Below are 23960 nucleotides of genomic sequence, written 5' to 3' on the forward strand. Positions count from 1 at the left end.
GGTACTCAGAGGGAACGGAATAATTAAATCAGCATTCATTAATATTCCTTTACTTTACATTATCACAGAGGAGATAAGAAAATTCGTTAATGGGCAACGAGGTGCAAGGTTGGTCTCATTCTCTATGCGAGAGAGAAACTTAATTCCAACTACATTATCAACCAGAATTTAGTATTAAAAAAGTAGGATATGCCTGCTCAATTTTGCCAAATGGCAAGAATCTTTTCAATTCAATACTTTATTTATGGCTTATTTGAAGAGAACTGAGTCTAAAAAAGCCTTTTTTCATATGAAAACAATCCATGTACATTTCCTTCTGTCTGAGCTGAATGGGTCCTTTTTTCAAACTTAAGTTCTCCAGAGTACATCATAGCCCTTAAAATAAATCAAAATGTTGTATGAATTTCATTAATCAAATTTACTTTAAAGAACTATACCTTAATGCAGAAAGGCTTCTGGAGCCAATGTCCTGACAACCATGACGTATACCACATTGGATGTAAGGAAGGAATCTTAATACAGATCCACGATCTACTATAGAACCACTTACACCTTGTGCTACTTTAACTTTGTCCATTTCACTGTAACAAAAATTAATGTTGTATGTACAAATTTTAAACAAGGAAACCAAATAGCTCCTTAAATTATTGTAACATGAATTTAAAGGAATAGTAATTCCACGTCACTTTAACACATTGACTGTTGTCATATCAGACCTTATATTTGTATTAAAATTGAATTAAAAGTAAAAGAATTGAGTTATACCTTTGACAACAACCCAATTTTATTGATTGACACATTCAATGTAACAACTAAACAAGGCCAACTGCCAAAAACCTAGAAACCTCTCAAAGGATCAGAACTCACATGACTACCAGACGTGTGATATTTGATGATCCTAACATTTTGTTAGAGGATTTGCTGTATTTGTTCTTATCAAAAGTTTTGTTGTGTCACATTGCAATACTTAATTTTGGTTAGGTTAGGATAGGTCGTGTTAGTGATGTGTTAGGTTCTCTAACCAGGCAGGGTTTAGAGTTAGGGGGGTTAGGTAAGGTTAGAGTGAGTAGGAAAAGCGTTAGGGACAGGTTATGTAAAGTTGGGGTAGGTAGGGCTAGAATTATGGATGGGGCAAATAAGGTTAACAACACTATTATGCAACTAACTCAGCATATGCCTCCTAGCCATGCTTATTATACTTTATACCATTTGTTGTGTTTCTCAAGCTTAAGGATTATTATTTATATATTATACAAGGTTAAAGTTTGGGGTGGGCTAAGCTTGGTTACAGTAGGTAGGGTAGAGTTAGGGATGGGTTGGGTTAGGTCAGGTTAATTACAAGATTTATTATGCAATAACTCAGCATATATATGGCCTAGCCATGCTTATTATTATATGTAATATATGTATATTATTATTGCAGATATGAGAAAATGTACATTTACTAATAATTTTTTAATAATCTTATCCACTTGTATTTGTATTTTTTAAATTCTGCTGGAATTTCTTGTGACATTTGAGTTACAATTTATGAAATTAATAATTTCATATGGTAATAATTTACATGATATCATTTGATTTAAATTTTAATTTAATTAAAAAAATAGATTGAGCCAAATAGTGCTAATGCATATTTCTTTATTCGTTAAGTGTAGAATTTATTAGTTAAATTAGTTGAATAGTTAAAAATAAAATTCTGGTTTTATAACCTATTGACTATCATGTTATTAATTACTCGTTGTTTGTCCTCATTCATTATTGCATGATTGTTATTGAAAAATCATTCACTGGTGATTAAAAATTATTATATTATTAGATTTATTCTTAAGGTCTGTAGGATGATAAACTTGCATTGCTGCCATTGCCTATCATTTTGATCTGATTGTCCTCACTGGCTTGGGAAGATATATTACAGCATTTATTCAACAAATCCACCACTGAAGAAGATGAGGATGATTAGATTCTACTGAATAATTTACACTACTAAGGTACTATTTAAGTACTCATTTTTAATTGTGTGGGAATAAAACTTAGCAAAACCAAGTACTTATGGTGTTGATGTAAGATGAAAAAACCTGTACACATGACATAAATATGTGCATGAATGTATAGTATAATATAATAGTATAATATAATATAATATAGTATAATATAATATAATATTGTATAGTATAATATATAAATTACAGCATATTGACTGATCCTAACATTTTGTTAGATGATTTGCTGCTATATTTGTTCTTATTGAAACTTTTATTGTGTCATAATGCAATAATTAATTTTGGTTAGGTTAGGATAGAAAGTAAGGGATGGGTTAGGTTAGAGTAGGCAGAGCTAGAATTATATGGCTAAGTTAGGTTAATAACAAGCTTTACCATGCAATTAACTCAGTGGACGGCTCCTAGCCATGATTATTGTACTTTGTACCATTTGTTTTATTTCTCAATGTTAAAAAATGATTATTATTTGTATATTATATGAGGTTAAAATTTGGTTGGGGTTAAGTTAGGTTAGAGTAAGTAGGGCCAGAATTATGGATGGGGTAAGTTAGGTTATTAACAAGCTTTATTATGCAATGAACTCAGCAGACAGCTCCTAGCTATGCTTATTGTACTTTGTACTATTTGTTTTTCTTAATCTTAAAAAAGGATTATTATTTATACATTAGATAAGGTTATAGTTTGGAAGCAGTTATGTAATGTTAGAGCTGGTAGGGCTGGTTAGGAATGGGTTAATTTAGGTTAGGGTAGGTCAGGTTCTACATATTCATGATACAAGTTAGGCTGCATTACTATTTCATGTCATTTTTTGCATTCCTTGTGAGGGTGAATGGGTTTGGTTTGGTTTGGTTGGATTAGGATAGGTAGTGTTAGGGACAGGTTAGGTTAGAGTAGGAAAGGTTAGTTAGGAACAGATTAAGTTGGATAGGTAGGATTAGAGTTATGTTAGAGTAGAGTAGGTAGAGTTACTGTTGGGGATGGGCTAAGTCGGTTGGAGGGTTAGAGGTAGAGATAGGCTAGGTTAGAGTTAAGGATGGGCTAAATTAGGTTAGAGTATGTAGTGTTTAAGGAAAGCAAACTTTTTTTTTTACATAAAATAAAAATCTCCAACCAGGACTTATTGGTTTTACCTTTCACTTGATGGTAAAATGATAAGTGGTAGAAATCAATGTATTATTACCTGTGATAGTATCTATCCATGGCACTTCCTTTTGCGTCTTTTCTATCCATTGCTTCTAGACTCCCCATGCCTCGGTACTTTTTAAGTCTTACTCCATCAGAGAAAAAATATTCGCCTGGAGCTTCTGAAGTTCCCGCAAGCAGTGAGCCCATCATCACTTCATTGATAACAAATATTAGCTTTGCCTTTATGAGAAGTATTCAGACACCCAATCATACCTGTGGATGCTCCTAAAGACAACGCTTTAATAATATGGCCAATAGATTGAATCCCGCCATCTGCAATGACTGGTACTCCGAATCTTCGAGCGTATTCAGCTACTTTATAGACAGCGGTACCCTGAGGTCTTCCCACAGCCATTACCTCCTGTGTGATGCATATGGAGCCACTACCCATTCCAACTCTAAGCCCATCAATACCCACATCTATCAGATTTTTTGCTTGGGCTGCAGTGACAACTAAAATAATTGAAAATTATAGAACAATGACAAATAATTTAAGTTTAAAACAATATACCAATTTAATCTGTAAGACACATTTCTGAATTTAGCTATATGGCCAATGGTTAGCCTATGTCACTTTGTCAATCGTGTACTTTTACTATTTTATAAAATGATAAGGGGGTGTCTGAACTGGGTTTTGGTGTATTGGCAAAATAAGAAATATATTGTCAGAAGTAGAACATTGAAATGGGTTTGACTGAAAAAAGGAACCATAAGACCAGGATGATCAAATTACAACAAAACTGTCGTTTAATATGTGCAAATTCAAAATATAATTTTGACTATTGAAATTATGAAATGAAAATATTAACATAATACACAACTGACTTATTAAGCTTAATTACCATTCCCTCCAATTACTTGTAGTTTTGGATATCTCTCCTTTATATATTTAATCATTTCTATTTGATAAATAGAATTTCCTTGCGAAGAATCCTGAGAAAAAAAATCTTAATTGTAGTTAGTCTCACAGCTAATTTAATAATACTTAACCTTTAATACAATAAAAATATAAAAGACAATAACAAACTTCAATAATAAATAATAACACTTACTAGAACAATAACATCTACACCTGCTGCAGCAAGCACTTTCAGTCTTTCTTTATCTTCTGGCCTAGTTCCAATAGCAGCTCCTACTAAAAGCTGCTTGTTTTCATCTTTCGATGCATTCGGATAATCTCTTGACTTTTTCAGATCTGTTCTAGCAATTAAAGCCAAAAGTTCACCGTCTTCATTAATTATAGGCAATTTTCCTTTTTTAGATTTTTCAAGAATACAATTAGCTTCCTCTAAAGTCACACCTGCCTGGGCAGATACAATTTTATCTAATGGTGTCATTACCTAAAACCAATTTTTATACTAAAAAAAAGAAGGTACTTCTTAACATTTCAACAATTCAATTTGCATTAAGAATTTCATTATTACTTTTACAATATGAACAGAAAATTGAATTACTTGTGTCATATACAAAATGCTTGGGTGAGTTAGGGTATAAAATAACAATTAACAAATATTCATTAGCAAGAAAGAAAAAGAGAATAAAAGGGGGATGGAGAGGGGAAAAAGAAAAAAGAGAGATAGAGAAAGATAGATAAAATGTTGTAGCCAGCAGGTATTTAAACATATGTAAATTTAACGTTAAAGTTAAAAGTCATTCTCGTGGACAACCCACGCAATATATTGGTACTGCACTAACTATTATCGCATAGGTCACTTAAGTCTTTGGTTTGATTCCAAGTTTTGTCCATGAGACACTTTTTGACATGTATTTAATTAAATTTTACACTGTTCAATATGATAAGCCCAAAATGATTAACAAGTAGCAATTATTAAAACTTTACACTGCCCAATAGGAGAAACCAAAAACGTTTAAAAAGTAGCAATTATATTCTTTCCAAATCATGGGACTATTTTACGAGACAAAATGAAACCTTTGTACAAAATTCCAGTATATGCAAGTTAATATAAAACTTAATAAGTAAACCAGGTGAGGCATACCTAAAATTTTAAGGCTACTTTGAAATACATCATACAATAATTTAAAAAAAAAAAAAAAAAAAAAAAAAAAAACCTGTTGTGACTGGTCTTAATAATAACAACAAAAAGTAACCTTCAATATCTTTGAAAAGAAGCAAACTTTAGAAGAAAATCAATTAAAACTAAAGTTAATTTAATATAAAAATATTTGTCCTGGAGAAAAATAGAAGATAATAAAATCAAAAATAATCAAACTATTAGCAGCTGAGACCGAATTTAATAATGAAAAAGTTGACATTTCAAACAAGCACATTTTGTAGTACCGTTTAGAGAAAATATTACAAGCTACCTTTCCCTGACATTACTATTATTAATAATATAATGGTTAATATGACATCTTATGAAACTATGTGAATACAGCTATCAAATATATATGTATATGTGTGCATAATTAATATTTTAAGGTCTGAAACCAAAGCAGCAAAAGTAGGTAGTTAGGAATATTGCCATATGTTGCTCACACTGATGGAAGAAACACGGTTAAATTTTGAAATGAACAACCAAAATATACAGAATTATTTTTAGCATAAAACACAATACATAACACAAAGGAACAAAATATTCTGCAAGGCCACAAAAAATTTAATTGTCTAGCACCACCACCACCAAAAAAAAATGCCTTTAGCAACTATAGGATGTATTTGAAAACAAGAAAAACTCCCTGACAAAATTAAAGACCACTCCCAATTTTTTTCGAAGATAATATTTCTAGAGGTCAAGACCTTATAAAATTAATCTAGGTTGTACAAAATTTCAAAAAACTAATTAACAATGTTAGTAATAAACAGTATTCCTGGAAAAAAAAACTTGAAAATTCAACACGACTAAAATACAGGTGTTTTTATTTTATTTTTAAACGTATTTATTCATTTTTTATTTATCTAACTAGTGCGTTGATCCTCCATGGTTCTCCAAGACTTCCACCAGTCATTTTTGGAAGAGATTTGGACGGTTTCTTTATGTATTTTTGTCAGATGTTCCATTTTTCTACTATGAAGACTATGAGTTCCCCTGTGGAGTTAAACCCTTGTGCATAAACAGCTAGAGTCAGCTCTCCCCAACAGTTTTCAATAATTTAGATTTGGTGATCTGGCAGGCCATGGCAAAATGAAAATATTTTTTATTTCAAGGAAATTTTTTACTTTATGTGCCATGTGGACAGGGGCGTTGCCATGCTGAAAATGAACCTTCCTCTTGTCAGCTCTTCACCTCGTTCAACAATTGGTTCATTAATAATTTCTATTTATTTCTGTGCATTTATTTTTGCTCAGCAAAATTTTAATTCTGTTTTCCCATAGTAACCAATCCCAGCCCAAGTCACCTCCACCATTTGACATAGGCTCAACAGTACTTTTCCTTTCGTAGGTTGTGAAAATATCAAAATCCACCAGGACCTATTGGCTTTTTGGGCCTTTGATAGAGGGAGTTTGAATTTAGTTTCATCCACATTAAAAGGCAGGCTCTTTGTAGAATGCGTTGGACTTTCGGACATTCGTGGAAACTCCAGCTTGTAAGCCAATTTCTCTCGCAGAGGCTGCAGAATTGGAGGCTTGGCATAGAATGGCCCTCCATTCTCTAGTAGTTGTTGCCATAGGCCATCCTGTACTCTTCATCTGGCCATAATCATCGCCGAGCCTAACAAAATTAATTATTATGTGCCTACTTCTATTCAAAGTTCAAGCAATTTTTGAAACTAAATTTTTTTCCAGCAATACCATCTCACTCTCCGATAAAGATGATTTTTGCAGGAGATTTAGATAAAGAGTGGCCTATTCTTTTGTTGGATGTAAATATTGATATGTATTATAATACCAAATATTCATAAACAACGAGCCAGATAGAATGAAAGAAGTATTACAACTGTACTTTTGTAATTAACGTTTTTCATGTTTTGGTTAAATTTTAATATTTCCTACAACCCTTAACGAAGAAAATGAGGAGTGGCCTATAGGTTTGCCGGGGAGTGTAAATTGAACTTGATATTACAAAATCAATGAGGATTGTTTAAACTTTCAGCAGTTAAATATGTATTATTACAAACACAAATTGTTGGGTGAAATGGCAGTGAAAATCCAGATGATTTCTAATCTCCTTTGATAACTAAAGGCATCATAATCTTAATTTATTTTTTAATCATTAAAAAAACCCTAATTGTTAACAAAATCTGGAAAAAAGAACAATTATTGATAAACTTACAGATCGCAGAGACAATTCTTTACTATTAGTATCTTCCAAGAAATCTATATCCCTGGACGTGACAATTCCACACAATTTTCCACCGAGTTTCCCATTTTCAGTAATAGGAATTCCACAAAAACCATGCTCTTTTTTAACATGGAAAACATCTGCAACCTGATGGAAAACAGTAATTGATGATGTAAAGTAAGTAGAAAGGGGAAAATTTAGCACACAAAATACTAGAAAAAAAAAAGAAGTCTGTGTGCATTTTCCAGTATTATGATATGATGATTAATATAGTACAGATGAACAAGTAAACAAGTTAGTAAGAACTTAAAAAAATAATTATTAAAAATTAAATTTTACAGTGCTCATAAGTTTAAACAAAAATTTTACAAAAAGAAAAATTTTTTTGTTTAAAAGTATGAACAAAAAATTAATCAATCACAAAAATCAATCAAACTGTTTACTCCTTGATGCGGTTTGATTGGATATGTGATTGATAGAAGAATTATTTCATATTCTTCTCTTTTGTCCTAGCATTTCCATTTTTGGTATTACATACATACAGACGACCGAAGATATCTAATCACATTTTAATTCTCAAACATTCCACACGAATATAATTTACTTAAACTTTAAAAACCACTTGCTTTACACACATAGTTGCGAACTAATCCATGATTTTTTACTGCAATACCCAAACGTTGACGGATCACGAATTCTTAACTCTGATGGAGCACTTTTTTCCAATCTCGGATTCCAACAGTTTAGGCGGGAAACATCGAAACATTTGAAATTGCAAACGGACTTTTTGTTGATATATATTTCATGTTCATTGTGATATTTTGTAATGGATGTGAATTCCTGGCAATTGGCAGTGAAATTCCCCATAACTTATTAGTTGTATTCAAAATTATAAAAAATGATATCAACTGTTCCTCCCTTCTAGAATTTATCAATTTTTTTCTCCCCCTATAATAAATACACCACATGGAACTTTTTTTAATTGAACTAAATAAATAATCGAATCCCGCTCGTGACACTAACTTTTTATCTCAGCCAGACCTTAGAAAGAATAATTAATTGATTGAAAGAAGTCTTAGTCAATTGACTATGAAAATGGATAAATAAATACTATTTATTTATATTTAATAATATTTAATTAATAATTTAATGATATTTAAATAATTTAAAGAACATGGCCAATAAATTACCCCCAACTGAATTTTTTCTAATCATTTATAATTTTGTTAAATGACTTCACTTGTACAATTCTTTAATAAATATATTTTTAATGCATTTTTATTTCATAGGATTTTTTTAGCACTAGAAAGATACATTTTTATTTACAAAACTTTAAAAATGTACGTTATTTCAAATAAATTAAAGGTTTATTTTTTATTTTATTAACTTGTTATATTCTTCCTCTATTACACATTTTTGAACTAATATATGTAAAAAAAATCTTTAAACAAAAATGCACAACTGTTTTTTATTTTATTTTTTTTTTACTTGGGTATTTGTTCAAAAAAGAAATACATGTATATGTGCATATTTATATTTTATTTCACATGTAAATTCGGTCCCTAGTTGAGTAAGAACTTGCAATTTGACAAGAGCAAAAGCGGTGAGGAAAACATCTGCGTATGTCTCTGCCAGTCCCTAGTAAAATTATTGGACCGTTTCAACAGTCGAAAACCATTCATAAGCCTGTCTGAAAATATGACTGAATGGCCGACTGACAGATTACTGACGGTTTGGGCACATGATGGAACAAACCAATGGAAATACAAAAGATAACACATGCTATTGTGCATAGCAATAATTATGTTGGCCTACTCAACATGATTCAAATAATAGTTGGGATTTCATTAAGGTAAACAAGACACACTGTAATTTCCTGCTAGGTTTGTAAAAAAATAACAAGTATCTAACAATACACCAAGAACCTAGAGAGCATAATGAATGGTCTAAAATATTTTCCAATTTAACCATGGTAAAAGATTTATATACAATATAATATTTTGACCCTTAAAGAACACGAAATTGTGTTCAGTTCAAAAGTTCAGTTTTTGGCAAGGTGCACAAGATGGATTATAGTGTGGATATCTTTTATAAAGAATCTTTTGGGTTGAACACCTAAAATTTCAACGCATTTTAAAACATCTCAACAAGAATAAAATTATACAGACATATTTCACAACTGTTCAACCTTGAATAAATGGCCCAAAACTTTGTCGCTTTTTTGTTTTAAGCGACCTTTATTTAGCAAAGCCCATTGAATTTTAATTGAGCATGATTTGGAAAAAGTATTCTTATCTGGTTTAACTCCATCATCCACAAAACCCAATATGTAGCATTAAGCCCTGCTGTACAACAGGAATCACTTAAAATATGCAAATATGACCTGAGCATAGGAAATTACGAGTGACTTTAAAGCAGATATAACAACTTTATAAATGCTAATGTTTTCTTAGTTAAAAAGGGAATACAAATTAGTTAACATCTTACAACAAATAAGTCAGCTACTACTAATTTTGAATTATACATCTACATTACACACGTTTGATTATAAGTTTATAATAGTGCATAAGACCAAAAGTGAAATAAATACTATAACACTGTTTGTTTTGATAATTTACGCATAAGGATAAAAAAAGTATATTTATACACAAGAATACAAACCTTATGTGAAGAAGAAAGGACTACAGGATCTCTTATAAACCCATGTTTATATTTTTTAACTTTAGTTACTTCATTAGCTTGGTATTCAGGAGTACAATTGTGATGTATAATACCAATACCACCACAGAGCTGAAAAAAAACATGTTACTAAAACTGAAAGAAGGCATAATTTTCATAAACTTACAGCCATAGCGATAGCCATGTCTGATTCTGTCACTGTGTCCATCGGTGAAGAAACTAATGGAGCTTGCAATGTGATTTGCTTTGTAAGGGCTGAAGTTAGGTCCTAAAAACAAGCGATCACAATGACTTTTCAATTTTTTTAAAATCGGAATTGAAAAACTTACAACTTCATCAGATGTGAAATCGATAAATCCTGGCAGCAATATAAAATCACTGTAAGGAAAAAACTTGTAAGAACGCCATATAATTTTTTTTTCACGCATTAATATCAATCTAAATATGACTTCATATATCTCTGCTTTAGAAGGGGGGGGGTTCATATTGTTTAACAGCTTAAGTCAGCATTATCTTTTTTTAAACTTTTATAATATAAAAAGTAATTAACTTGTGAAATATTGAGTAGTCTGCAACGTGATTGATATGATGGTCACCATGATCAGCTGGTCTTGACTGTCAGAAATAGTATTTTGTCATCTGTTGGTCTGTGACAAAATACGATATGACCAAGCTACATTAATTAAATATTACAATATGTAAAAAACTTGCAGAACAAGTTATAATTAGTTTCAAAAATACAATTGGGTAAAAGCTTAGAAAAAAAATCAACCACAATTAAAACTGATTAAGTTTAAGTTTTCAAATGGTGGATCAGGCAACTTTGTCAAACAAATGTTTTCTCTCATGCAACTTCCACAATCTATTTTTTTTATTAAAACATGAGGGGAAAATTGGCTGGTTTTGGTGGGGTCAGATTTTTGCCTAATAGTTCTTTTATTTCAAATTTATCTCAAAGTGAAAAATTGTCTTAATGAATGAAAAGTAAAACAATCAAACATGATTTATTTCCATATTTTCTAAATAATATATTTGATCACCTTGAATGCCGATATAAACACTAACAATATTTTCTCAACACTGTGGAACCAAATAATAAACAAATGACATTCTCTCACTGTACAACACAATTTTCATAATGTATATCAACTTAATTGATAGGCCAACAGTTTAAACTGGCATTTTAAGGTTCAAGTATATGGTTGATTAATTTAATATATTTATCAAATCAAAGTTTAAAAAAGTAAATTTTGTTGTAATTGCATGACAAAATTGCTCATAAAATTCAGCACTAAATTTTTTTACAACTCCATCTTATTCGTCTTAAAAATAAGAAAATTTTGATTTGTCAATTTTGATAATTGACCACTTTGATTTAATAGCTCGCTTTGGATTACAAAACAACCAAAACTTTTTGATCAGATAATTTCATGATTATGATGACGGCTGGCTCATGTTATATAAGAGGGGAAAAAATCACTGAGAACACATATCACATTGAAAGGATCAATGATTTTAACATGGCATCAGCTTACATATCAATAATTTCTGGATTTTTTAATATATTTTTTAACTGAAAAAGTGCTCAAATAGATTTTTACTAACTGAATTCAACACCTACACACTTAACTTGCAATGTTTCTAATTATATGTATGTAATAAAGGCTTTGTAGAGATTTTGGTGAAATTTTTGTCACATTTTCACGAATGTCAAAGTGATGATAAACATTTAATAACTCTAAGACTGACAAGGGTTTGTAAAATCAATTCATCATTCAATCGTATAAAATTTAACCAAAACAAGTATAAACAGTCCACAGACAATTCTTCTCCAGAATTTAGAGAGCTTGTGAAGTTCAACAATTTTGCCATATTTAGTTGACCAACAAATGTTAAACAATTCACAAACTCAAATAACATATTTTCACAAAATTTAGTGATTTTGAGGAGAAATGTTCGCAAAGAATAAAAGCTACACCAAATTTAGTGGTTGTTTGAGCTATCAGTCAAGTTTCCAAAACTATAGAAAGTTCAGTCGATCATCCAAAGACATGGTCACAAATTCAGCCTCAAAGAACAAGAAGATCAACTTTTGTGAGTACTATTCAAGCTCTCAAAACTTGCCAGTTGGTGGTGATTTGGTGGTAAAATAAATTTGGTGACCTTGTTCTTTCATGAATCAACAAGTTAATATTTACCTTCAAGTGATCGACTTTGTTAGATAAAATTCTAAGCTTGACAAGTTTAAAGGCAAATGTTAGCCAGTCCAGTCTCAAAGAATAAGACCATAAAATTTAGTTTACATTTGAAATTATGACCAATTTTCACCAGTTCGCAATCCAATCAAATTCAGTCAATCACTCATATAACAGGACCACCACATTCAGTGAGCTTTCAGAACTTGACTAAATTCAGTCGAAAACTAAAATTATGACGATCAACACTTTGCAGAAGAGTTCACCAAATTTTGTGTACTTGTGAATTCCACACGCTAGAACTTCAGCACATTTAGTCAATCGCATAAACCGCCAAAGAAAAAAGTTTACCAGACCATTCTCAAAGGATAAGACCACCAAACTGAGTAAGTTTTTCTTTAGAACTTAGAACGAGTAGATAAACCAAATTATGACAAACTTTCACCAGTTTGCAGAAGGATGAACATGATTTCACGAAATCAGGCGAGCTTATGAGTCAAGTTTCCAGGACTACAACAAACTTATAGCCGAGCCTCATACATCAGCAAATAGGAAGTTTGTCTTTTAAAAGTTGAACAAGTTCAAAATCAACAAAGAAATTCATAATTATGACAAAATTTCACCAGTTTGCTCTTCAACTTGACTTCACCAAATTTGGTATGCTTTTCAATTAAGTTTCCACAACTTCACTACAATTAGCAGTAAAACTGCATGCAACGAAAAAAGTCTTATAAAAGCCAAGCAAGGCCACCAAATTTAGCTAGTACAGACGGTCCTAGAAAGCTTATTGTGTTTACTATAAGCTTAATGTAAGATTACACTTATAAACTACAAAATTTATTATAAAATAAGGAAAATGATTGTTTATCAGCTTCAGATGGGTAGATGTAGCATGATGAGAACTTTTGTGTTTTAATGTTTGTTGTATTTTTGTCTTTTTTTTATTTCAATTTTTAATCGGTAAGTCTTATAGATGTGATGACGAGTGAAATGTAATAAGTGTAAAATAACTGGAGGAGTGGGGAGGAATAGAGAAAAATATCTGAGAAACCTATCAAGTTAAGAGTTTAAAGTTTCTTGTTACGCAACAATAACAGGAAAGTTGTGTATTTTTTTCGTATTTCCATAGAAAATCATGTTTTTTTTTTTAAATGTATTAATTAATTGGAAAAAAAAATCTTGAGAATGTTACGTATTAAAAGAGGAGCTGAGTTAGGGTTGGATAAAAACGGTAAAAGGCTTAGGGCAGTGATGCCGTGAGAAGCAGTGGCCGTCTTGAGCTTGACAGAGCTCCGTAAACGGGGGGATGAGGAGACGGAGAGCGAGGAGATGGCTCGTCTCTCGTCCTACTCACTTGTAAGTCAGGCCGTCTCCGTTGGAAAAGAGCTGAGCCCCCGTGAGTCCGTCGTCGGGCACGTAGCCGGAGCCTCCGCAGATCAAACGCTCGGCCATCCTCGAATCTCTTCCGTGAAGAATAATTGCAGGCGAACGCCGGTCGACTCCGTAAACAGCAGAAGGAGCTAACCTTCCGTAGAGCACGTGGTTAGTCGTGAATGGCCTTTTCCAGCGCCGATTCCCCTCCTTTTTATCCGGCAGCTCTTCTACGGCGCACGGACGTCGGACGCCGTCATCTCAAGGCTCCTCCCACTCCGAGGCCAGCTCCGACTTTCGACCCGCCAATTTCCAACTTTGGCGACCGGAAAGCCGGCCTTCTCGATTCTTTGAACGAGGATTTATTCAATTTTATTCTTTTACTACCGTTTTTCCGGTTATTGCCTACGTTTTTAATCGGCCCGATTGCCGTAGGATTAGAGATTAGATAGGATCAATGGTAACCGTGAAATTATGATCCGGAAAAAGCCTCTGACAATAGAACACCATTATCTTAAAAAGATACCTAAATAATGTCAATTAAAAAGCAAATAAAAGGTACTGTAAACAAAAATTCCATCGTGCCTTGTTAAATAAAAAAACCCATAAAAAATGTCACAATCGACACCTAAGAAGATTGTTTATCTTGGCACGTCATCAGCAGGGCTTAAATTCATTAAAACAACATTGATTTGAGCCCTGATGATGTAATAATACACTGATGGACAAAATAAAAGCACTGCTTCTAAATTTTACTGTATTTAGGTTTATTCTTATTTTACATACAAAAAATAGGTTTGGTTGTAAAAATAAGACATTTTAAAAGAAAATGTTTATTATCAAACTCTAAAAAAAAATTATTGAGTAAAAAATTCTGCATCAACCCCCTAAAAACCCTTTTAAAAAAGTATCAAAAAAATTCAAAAACAAATAAAAATGTAAAAAAAACTTTTTTGTCCTTTTTAATATCGAGTATTTCTACCTCTGGCACAAATTACGCCCGTTAAACGTCTTTGTGTTCCTTGGACAAGATATCTGTTAAAATCCTGAGGAATTCTTTCCCATTCATCAAGAACAGTTGGGACCGGGTTTCACCATCGTGCTCATTGCTTAAGTTGGTCTGAAATATGTTAAATTGGGTTCAAATCTGGACTTTGAGCTGGCCACACTAAGCAGTAAATACAAACCTTATTTAGGTAGTCATCTCTATGAGGCCTGGCATTATCCTGCATTAGCAAGAATCTCTCACTGATGTGGGGGGGACTGCATGCTCATCTATTATGTCTTGTAAGTACCTCTGTGAAGTTAGAGATATTCCTCACACAACAAACAATTCGGTGCGGGTGTCCAAGGAAATGCCACCCTAGAACATCAATGGCCCACCATGGAATGCTACCTGAGGACCCTTACAGCCTTTCTCCTGAGCATTTCCATATGAAATTACACCCATCTGAAGATTTGAGGCCGACTCACCTCATTGATAAAAACTCGCCCCCTATCTTCCTATGTCCAAATGATTTGCCTGGCCATTTTCTGAGCTGTGGTACAAATAGGCCCACGAGCTAGGTTTCGGGCCCTGAGTTTATTTTCATTGAGCTATTTTCTTACCATTCTGGAGGAAAATGAAACATTTCGGAATTGCCTTTTTAAATTTGTTAACTCATTTCCCATAATGCTGCTGTTTCATAGAGCTTGATAGCGTCTATTGTCTCTCCGAGACTGTCATACTCACTCAAATGTCTGACTGCAGCCATTGAAAAAAGTTTAAAAATAAGAATAATATCAAATGAAATAAACAAAGGAAAAAGATTAACTGAAAGCGATCTTTAGGTGAGGCTGAATTAAAGGGCATAATGCTACTACTTCTTGTACAAATATGATTAATCAGTACAAAAGTAAATAAAAGAAGTTAACAAATCATTATTTGCTGTTTGTTTTTACTATGGTAGTTCCTAATTACCTGTAACTAATGAAGAAAGATAATGGATTTAATTTCCAACTAAATAAATTGAGTGGTGCCTTAAATTTGGCCATCAGTATATATTTTGAAAGCTTGGCAAGAAGAAATGCACTTGATTTTTATTTGATGACCTCATCTGGATCTCCTTTTCTTTCATCGTAAATGCAAGATGAAGTTCTTTAAATATTTACTATAATCAACAATAATCAAAATCTTAAGTCTGTATGTTTTCTCATTCCTTATAACATGATCATGATTCATCAGTTTTACATAAAACCGTTAGGGTCATAAAAATTTTAATTAAGAACAGGCAAAATAATTAATAAAAATCGAAATTGTGATTGTGGTATAATAAGTATTTGCCCCTACTATTTTCTCATCCTTCAAGCATTATTATGATTTGTCAGCTACTATGTATTTGCCATATTGGATGGTGGTATGATAAAGCATGTTTAACAAATGTTAAATTTACGGAGTAAAATATGTGATATAACGCTGCTGCCTGACTCCTATTTGCCATAACGAGTTCAATGTTTGAATCCTAGCACAGCCCATGGAATTTTAATTGTTACTGATATGTAAAAGGTATTGTAAAGTATTAGATTAATTTTAAAAATATTTACTTATCATTATAATTATTTTTTATGTAATATTAAATAATATAAAAAATAAAAACATACATTTGCCCGGAGAATATAATTAACAGACAAAGCCAATCAATACAAGGGAAAATTTGTTTCCATAATAATTTTACTTTATTTTTGAATTTAAAAGTTTAACATAACCATTAGGCTGTCTTCAAACAGAAAAAATGCTGGCTTAGGTTCAAATAATATTTGTAAGAATTGCAATTGAGTATAATATAACTATAATAATATAACCAATATTGTTCATGAGATTGACTAAATTTTGGTGGACATATTTATCTGTATCTTTGTCAAAAAGACAAGGATGTCCATAGTAACTCTTATTTCTGGAACAAAGAAAGCCAATTACGAAAAATAAATATAATTATTTCAAACTACTTCCAATACCTGACTGTTAATAATAGGCCTGGATTTACCAAAATACACACATCTCGCGTAAAGGCCAAATCCTTAGAGAAACACGACCTCTAATTAAAGCTTCAGGCACTGGACCATATACTCTAGAATCTGTTGACTCGGATGAATTATCACCCTGAAGCCAAACATGTCCTTGTGGGACCTGCAATAATTAATATTTAATTAAACCTTTTGTTTTCATATACAAAGCTAATTTACTTACTCTTGTAAATTTACATCCTGTCCAAATGATGTCTCCAGCGATTCCGGTCACCCGTTTACAAACATTAACCAAAGGATCACTAACAGATTTGGCTATAACTATATCGCCATATGTTGGTCGTCGGAAGATGGGAGTTATATGTTCACATATAACGACATTTGATGATAAAATCGTTGGTTCCATGGATGGCCCGACACACTAAACATTCAACAAGTCATTTTAAGATTATATATTTCCTTACTTTATAACTATAAATAAAAGGTTTGACTTAAAAATTAAAAAAAAATTTGCATGAAATATTTGAAATTTTTAGACTCAGCATCAGTAGAAAAAATCTGTCACATCTTTAAAAACCCTGTTTCGAGATTCAAAAGACTTACTCAAAAGATTACTGAAGTTGCAATAGAATTCAAACTAATATTTGCGTATAATTTGGCCATTTACAGCCATTTTGGCCTGTTAGACGCGCTTTGGCCTTTCGCCATCATCAGTAGTGGGTTTTACATACAGCAAGGATGGGCAGACCCAAATGATCAGAAACGACCTTGGCCAAAGGTTTATCACCCCACAGACCTCAAGAGGAAATCTCACAATTTAATATTTGTCTGTAAGAGTTTGTAAACAGAGGGATTTAAAGCAGCTTCTTAATCAGTCATCTCTTTAATTTGCTGGTTGGCTCAAAAATGGAGAGAAAAAAAATTAAGTCCTGTCTTTTTTGTGTGGTGTAAATTTTGAGAGCATTATCAAACAGTATGAAGTCAAAATAACCTTTTGGGTTCTCATAAGTGGTAATTGATATCCCGCTTCACCAGTAGGCATTAAAATAATAATGGTGCAGTTTGTAAATAATCAGGTTTATCTTCCAGAAAAGATTTATCATATTAGTAATATGTCAATTATTTTAATAACCGTACTAGCAAGTATGTTCTAACATGAATTTGACACTAAAGTCTTTCACAAGCCACAATCTTCTAAAACTGATGGCTCAAGGAAATTTTGGAAGTACTGGTACTATTGAATTACTTCAAAATTGTCCACTACGAGACAAAAATATTTTGATAGCTAACCTTAAGTGGAACATTTTTGAACAGAACTTATGCACTTTTATGTACAGAAAAATAGAAAGATAACAGCATTGCCACAATAACATCAAATTAGCATTGTGTGGCCCTAATAAAAAAGGAGACAGGATTGTTTCTTGATAAAAAGAGAACAAATTTTTATTGTTTGCCCTCATATGGTGGTTTGTTGTGACGTTTTGAGAGATTTTACAGAAACGTTGACTTAATGTGCGTGTCATTCAAGGGTTAAATGTGATGGTACTGACATTTTATTTTTGAATTGTGCCATTGCATTCAGTATGGCACCTGAATAAAAGAGTTACTGGATATGACTCCTTTACATGCTTAGATTTTAGAAACTGCATTGTGCAACATGCAGCCACAAGCATGGGAATAAATACGTTTTCAAAATTTTGTTTCTATAAAGTCAGAGTGAAGGCTTGGGATGGATTGAGAGGTTGGTGTGAAACTTTTGAAATTGGGAACGGATCAGTTTGTTGACAAAAGGAATGTTGAGGTCCTTGGGGATAATGATGTTAGTGATCTACTAAAGAACATTGAGGATTTGTCTGAGGAATTTTAATTGGAAGGATTGGATGCGCTCAATGCTTTGTTGCTTGGCAGAACCCCACAGTTCCAATCCATATGTCCAAGTGGTTGCACTAATGTCTTTTGAAGGGTTAGTTAAAGTGTGGCAGCCAAAACAAATTCGGTCCTCAAATTCTTTGTAGTTGTTCAAATCTTCTGTTAAGTTGTTGTCTCTTAAGTCTTGCGTGAGGATTCCACATCAATCTGCTTCTAGGTATAGCCCTAAGTATTTGACTAGAATGGAAGTCAGTACCTCTTTGTTGTTGATGTACAGTGGGCAAGACTGTTATTTCAGTGTGAACATACACTGAGTACATTTTTCTTCATTCCATCTTGTCCTTCACTTTTTATCAACAGTCTTCGATAAGTTCAAGGTGTTCTTGGATGTTGGAGGTGCCTTAGGATTAGAGTTAGAGGGCAAAATAGCAATAAGTGGGATGATGGTACTGGTATGCGCAGGTAGGTCAGCAGTATAGATGATATAAAGGATGGGACCAAGAATGCTCCCTTGTGGGACACCGTGTTGTATCTGTTTGACTTCCGAGATTTCGTTGTCATACCTCACTCTGAAGCAGCAGTCGGTTAAATAGGATTTCAGTATTTGCTTTGTGGTACATATTCTAAAATTTTCAACAATATAAGGTATTCCCTGATATAAAAGTTTTTAAATTGTAAAGCACTATAATTATGAGAAAAATTAAGTACTCCATGTAAGCCGTTTTGTGTTAAAAATACACAGGATGTTGACCTAAAATTCACTGAAATGAGAGCCTTTTAGAAAATGTTATTTTTTGAGGCTTCCTTGTTTCTAAAATGGTCTCTTTCTTTTCATATCAGGTTTAACCCCCCTGGGGTTGGATGAAGTTACATAACACATTTGTAATACGATAATTTATAAGATACAAATATGTGTGTGTTTTTTTAGTGACCAATTGTTCAATAATTTGTTGAAGTCGTAAGGAGTCGTCAAGAATGAAGTATTTTAGAAAAACATCTTTTTCATTTTTTTTGCCGACATTTATGAAATACTTGGTTCAAAATTTATATGTACATCTGGATTGTATTTTTTTCTAATCAACATATGTTTTGTAATTCACCCAGGCCCTCAGGATGAAATTGCAAGATAAAAATTATAAACTGTATGTTTAAACTCATTGAAATGGAAAGTATGTATTGATATTTGTTTTTATATGGTACAGGTTTTAAGGAGCATATTTTCTGTTGTTTGCCAACAATATTTGACAACGTTTTTGCAAATATTTTCACTTTCTTAAATACACATTGTAATAAAACAAATGATGGTCTATGTGGTGTAAATAGTTATATACACAAGTTGTTCAAATGAGATATTTTGTATTATTTTCAAGCTTTCGCATGGGGTAAATATGCCCCATCAATACAATTTATACATTTAGCCAACAACACACTTGCAATATGACAAATTTTAAAGGTTTCACCAATCGACAAAACCAATGGCCATGGATTTGTTCTAGTGTGGCTGAAATATGGCCAATTACACATAAAGAAACCCTGACATGTGCAAATTTTCAGCGATGAAGTGCATTTTTACGCCAGCCTTGACGGTTAGAAGTGGGAAAAATAAGAAAATCGTTGTTAATAAAAAAAAGTAATAACGTTTATCTAAACTTATTGGTACTAACAACTACAAATAGGTGCTAACTATGATTACAATTTTAAGGTTTAACGACAGAATGTGAATAAAAAATATCTAGCCTTTTATTCTGCAAGAAATACTGACTAACACTCAGTTAAATCAACAATAAAATTTAAAACTATGTTTATATATATTTATATTCAATGATTACAGGTCTAAACTATAAAAATAGTCGAATTTTATATTAACTAGACTCACTTGGGCGAATGAAAGTCCATATTCACTGATACAGTGGCAAATACACCCGGCTTTTATAAAGAAAGATGTTAAACGGGCAAGCTTTTTGCAAGTCCGCGTCACAAATAAGTTGGTCATCGAAAATACTTAAAGCTAAAAAAGTATATTTAAATTAAACGGCCATCATAAAAAAATGAGAAGATAGGGTTGTGGGAAATTTGTTTAATACGAATTATTTCACTTTGCGGTACTTTACTCATTCATCCCATCTGTTTTTCACGTGTACCTAAAGCCCTAAACGTCTGTAATATGGCAAAGCTCTTTACATGTGGTCTCAGTACCACTTCTAATATTACAAAATGCCTCGTGACGACAGATTTGCCCGCTGGCACAATTTTTTTCTTCTAATATTACAATTATTCCAGGCTAAACTATCAGGTCTAGAATCGGAATTAGAATATTGCTTGAGTTTTCACAATCCAGGTTTTTAACACTATGAAATAATAGTTTGAAATGAGCACATGTCAGGTTTTTTCTTTATGTGTACTTTATTTATCTATTTTACAGGCAAAGCCTACTAAAATTGTACAATAGTTAGATTAGATTAGATTATATAAGAGCTGGCCTCTTTATGACCGGTGCACTGTGACTAGTATTGGTCTATTGTGCATCTCCAGTTTTTTATCTAGAACTCCTCATTAAGCTTAAGGCTTTTTACGAGACCCAGAAGCTTTCTGAAGGGCTCCCATGTGTATCCTTCAGGCCCTGGCTTTTCTTCTCCCAGGATCTCAGCCTACATAGGCCTTCGCACCAACAGAGGAAGTGTTCCGCTGTTTCTTCTTCTTCTTGGCAATATCTGCACAGGCTTGTTTCTGCCACTCCGAGTCTATGCATATGTCCCCGGAGTCTGCACTATCCAGATATCAGTCCAACTATTATTCTAATCCTAGCACATCCAAGATTTACAAGTTCTGCCATTAGTTTCTGTGATGTCCTTTGATAAACCTTTTCGCGTGCCTCTTTCCTGGACTACTTTCCCATCGAACGGAGGACTTATTATTGATCCACTGTATAATGGATCCGCGTTATCTAAAAAATATGACAATTGTAACAACAGTTGAAATTTACCTCTACGAGCTGTAGCCCATATTCAGAAAAACAATGGCTAAATGTTGTCAGATTCACTGCTAAATAAATTGATCTAATTATATTTTTCTTGGTATTTGGTGAACTGAAAATTTTGAAGTACGAATCCATTGTTTACTGTCCTTCATGTATCATGGAATTTGTGTCAACGAAAAGGTGTCCGGTAAGGCATGATAATGGAATTAGCTTGTTGTAAAGTAATTGAAAGCTATGGAAACAATGGAAAGTCATCTCAAAGTCAATTTATGGTAAATTTGATTTTGTTGCCATAGCAGAAATTAATTATAAACTAAGAATAGGCTGTTTCTTATATCAAAAATTTAAAATTGTTTTCACAAAAATATTACTGTGGGACAACTTTTATTGACTGGCAAGGTTGGAACTGGTGCTGTGACAATTAATTAAATAGGCTAATAACAGAAAAACCTTTAAAAAAACTACTCGTTCCCATCCATTGCACAAGAACAAATTATGAAAAATGCACATTCTATTCTATTTTACAGGGACAAACAATGTTCAGTTTCCATTATGTACACTAACATATTGATACAAAAACTTTTGTTCACATTTTAAAATTCATAGTCTGTCCCAGCCAAGTGAATATGATTTCTTGTAGCGATCTGTTTACTATACATAGAGACAGTATCCTGTATGTATGTGTAATAATAATGGATTGACGGTTAATAGAAATCGATAATTCAAAGTCTTTTGAACGGAGAGTCTTGGAAAAACAATCTTTCCACATATTAATTTTTTTACTATTTGGCAACGATCTAAGAATCTATAATCTGTAAGATCAATCAAAGACTTTAACATACTGAAAAATACTTTGTATAATCTTTGGGCTTAACTCATCATAGCTTTGAGATTTAAATCTATAATCAACAGAGTTATCAAACCCTTTGATTTATTAATCAAACTACTGTAAATTTCAGTAATTCCTACAGCTTACTTACAAGGCCCCTGTACGACCTCTTGATTATGAATGTGACATTTGAAATCCATAAGTGATGCACTGGAGGCTGTACAGAAACATTCCTTTGCCTCATTTGGTGATACTTCATAGATTGCCTGCATGAACTAACTGGACTTGAAACTCTGTACACTTCTAGATTCAATTTTGATATCTTCTTTGTCTACAAACTGATATATGATCATATTGACTGTCCTGATATCCTTTTCTTATCCTTTTTTTGATGATGATATCCTTTTTTTAACTTTCTCCTTAACACCAGACAGCAATTTATCTTCTCTAAAAAATCTCATTCTTCCAATTACATTAAGCACTCCAGCATACCTAGACTAATGAACGGTGTTAACACTTTACCTACAACAGTTGATCTTTATCGTTGATCTTTTAATCAACTTAAATATCTCCATAATTTTGTGTGTAATTAGTTTTGCTAATTAAAAATGTGTGTGTCTTTGTACCATATCATACACAGATATAATTTTGTGTTATTTGGTTTGTTTTTATTTTATTCGTTTAGTTTTAATTCTATATTATAAAATTTATAAACATTATGTATTTCAAAATTTTCAGTTATCTATTTGTAAAGGTGATGGCAGGTGGTGCTCTGGGAGTCGGTGAACACATACTAAACCTTGACAGTTTCTCACTGAAGATGTATTATTTCAAAAAGACCGCAAGAGTGGACAGACCCAATAAATAACCCAGTGCCGGTTCTACATGTATATATCTATTAACCTACAGATTATGACTGGTTAATAGCATTATCACATCTCTGAGTTTAGACCTCTCTAATTGAAGCAGTGGTTTGCCAGTCTTAGTGAGGGTTGTTTTAGCATAAGTTTACTGTGTACTGAACTTAGACTTCCATTTTTGTCTTTTTTAGATCCATTCTGTGATAGGGGATTCTGCGTTTGTTTTTGTTATCAAAAGATTAGCTTCAGGACCTAGATATGGTCTTCATATCCTCATCTGGCCGTGTGTCTGCTCTTTTGTTACTCAAAATTTCTTTGTGTCCTGGTACCCAAGATATCAAGTTATTGTTTTTCCCAGGTTTGGGACATTTTGGATGCATTCACTGACTAGTTTTGATGTTATTTTTTACATGCTAATGCTTTAATAGCTGCTTGACTATCCGATCTTATGAGGGTTTTATGACAGTGAAACCTCTTTTAAGATTTTCTAAGGGACAAGCATTGATGACATGTATTTCTGCTTGAATGACTGATGTGTGACTTCTCTAGTGAGTTTGAATACTCATATTTTGCGCTTGTACAAAAAACAACCAATCTGGTTCCTTCATTTGTTTTGGAGCCACCTGTATACCATATCATTATGCCTGATGTTCTCCTGAATTCTTCTTCTTGCTCTGTTGAAACTGTAAAGAGTGTTTCCAGGATCATGTAGTGACTCCCCATTTTCTAAGAATGGGTGTCTGATTTTATT

At 32.6% G+C, this 23960-nt stretch overlaps 2 protein-coding genes across 5 annotated transcripts; both read right to left on the reverse strand.

The window, feature by feature from the left end:
* Positions 1–33: 33 nt before the first annotated feature.
* LOC106666608 (inosine-5'-monophosphate dehydrogenase) lies at positions 34–13935 on the reverse strand. Of its 3 annotated transcripts, XM_014393899.2 has the most exons (11): positions 13655–13933; positions 10435–10483; positions 10272–10373; positions 10088–10216; positions 7418–7573; positions 4238–4525; positions 4028–4118; positions 3399–3638; positions 3181–3337; positions 438–581; positions 34–375 (listed from the first exon to the last, which is right to left on the reverse strand). In XM_014393899.2, exons 1-11 carry the CDS (start codon positions 13750–13752, stop codon positions 270–272), a joined length of 1560 nt encoding a protein of 519 aa, XP_014249385.1. In that variant the 5' UTR covers positions 13753–13933; the 3' UTR covers positions 34–269. The 3 variants fall into 3 exon arrangements, with proteins under 3 accessions (XP_014249385.1, XP_014249386.1, XP_024083817.1); XM_014393900.2 differs by lacking the exon at positions 7418–7573 and having other exon boundaries at positions 13655–13935; XM_024228049.1 differs by lacking the exon at positions 10435–10483.
* Positions 13936–16665: 2730 nt separating this feature from the next.
* LOC106666672 (mitochondrial inner membrane protease subunit 1) lies at positions 16666–21760 on the reverse strand. Of its 2 annotated transcripts, none has more exons than XM_014394024.2 (3): positions 21527–21760; positions 16898–17095; positions 16666–16837 (listed from the first exon to the last, which is right to left on the reverse strand). In XM_014394024.2, the coding sequence occupies exons 1-3, from the start codon at positions 21653–21655 to the stop codon at positions 16691–16693; spliced, it is 474 nt and encodes a 157-aa protein (XP_014249510.1). In that variant the 5' UTR covers positions 21656–21760; the 3' UTR covers positions 16666–16690. The 2 variants fall into 2 exon arrangements, with proteins under 2 accessions (XP_014249510.1, XP_014249511.1); XM_014394025.2 differs by lacking the exon at positions 21527–21760 and adding an exon at positions 20420–20710.
* Between the last annotated feature and the right edge of the window lie 2200 nt (positions 21761–23960).

The sequence above is a fragment of the Cimex lectularius genome, unplaced genomic scaffold (assembly GCF_000648675.2).
Source record: "Cimex lectularius strain Harlan isolate CLEC.00 unplaced genomic scaffold, Clec_2.1 scaffold173, whole genome shotgun sequence".
NCBI lineage: Eukaryota > Metazoa > Arthropoda > Insecta > Hemiptera > Cimicidae > Cimex > Cimex lectularius.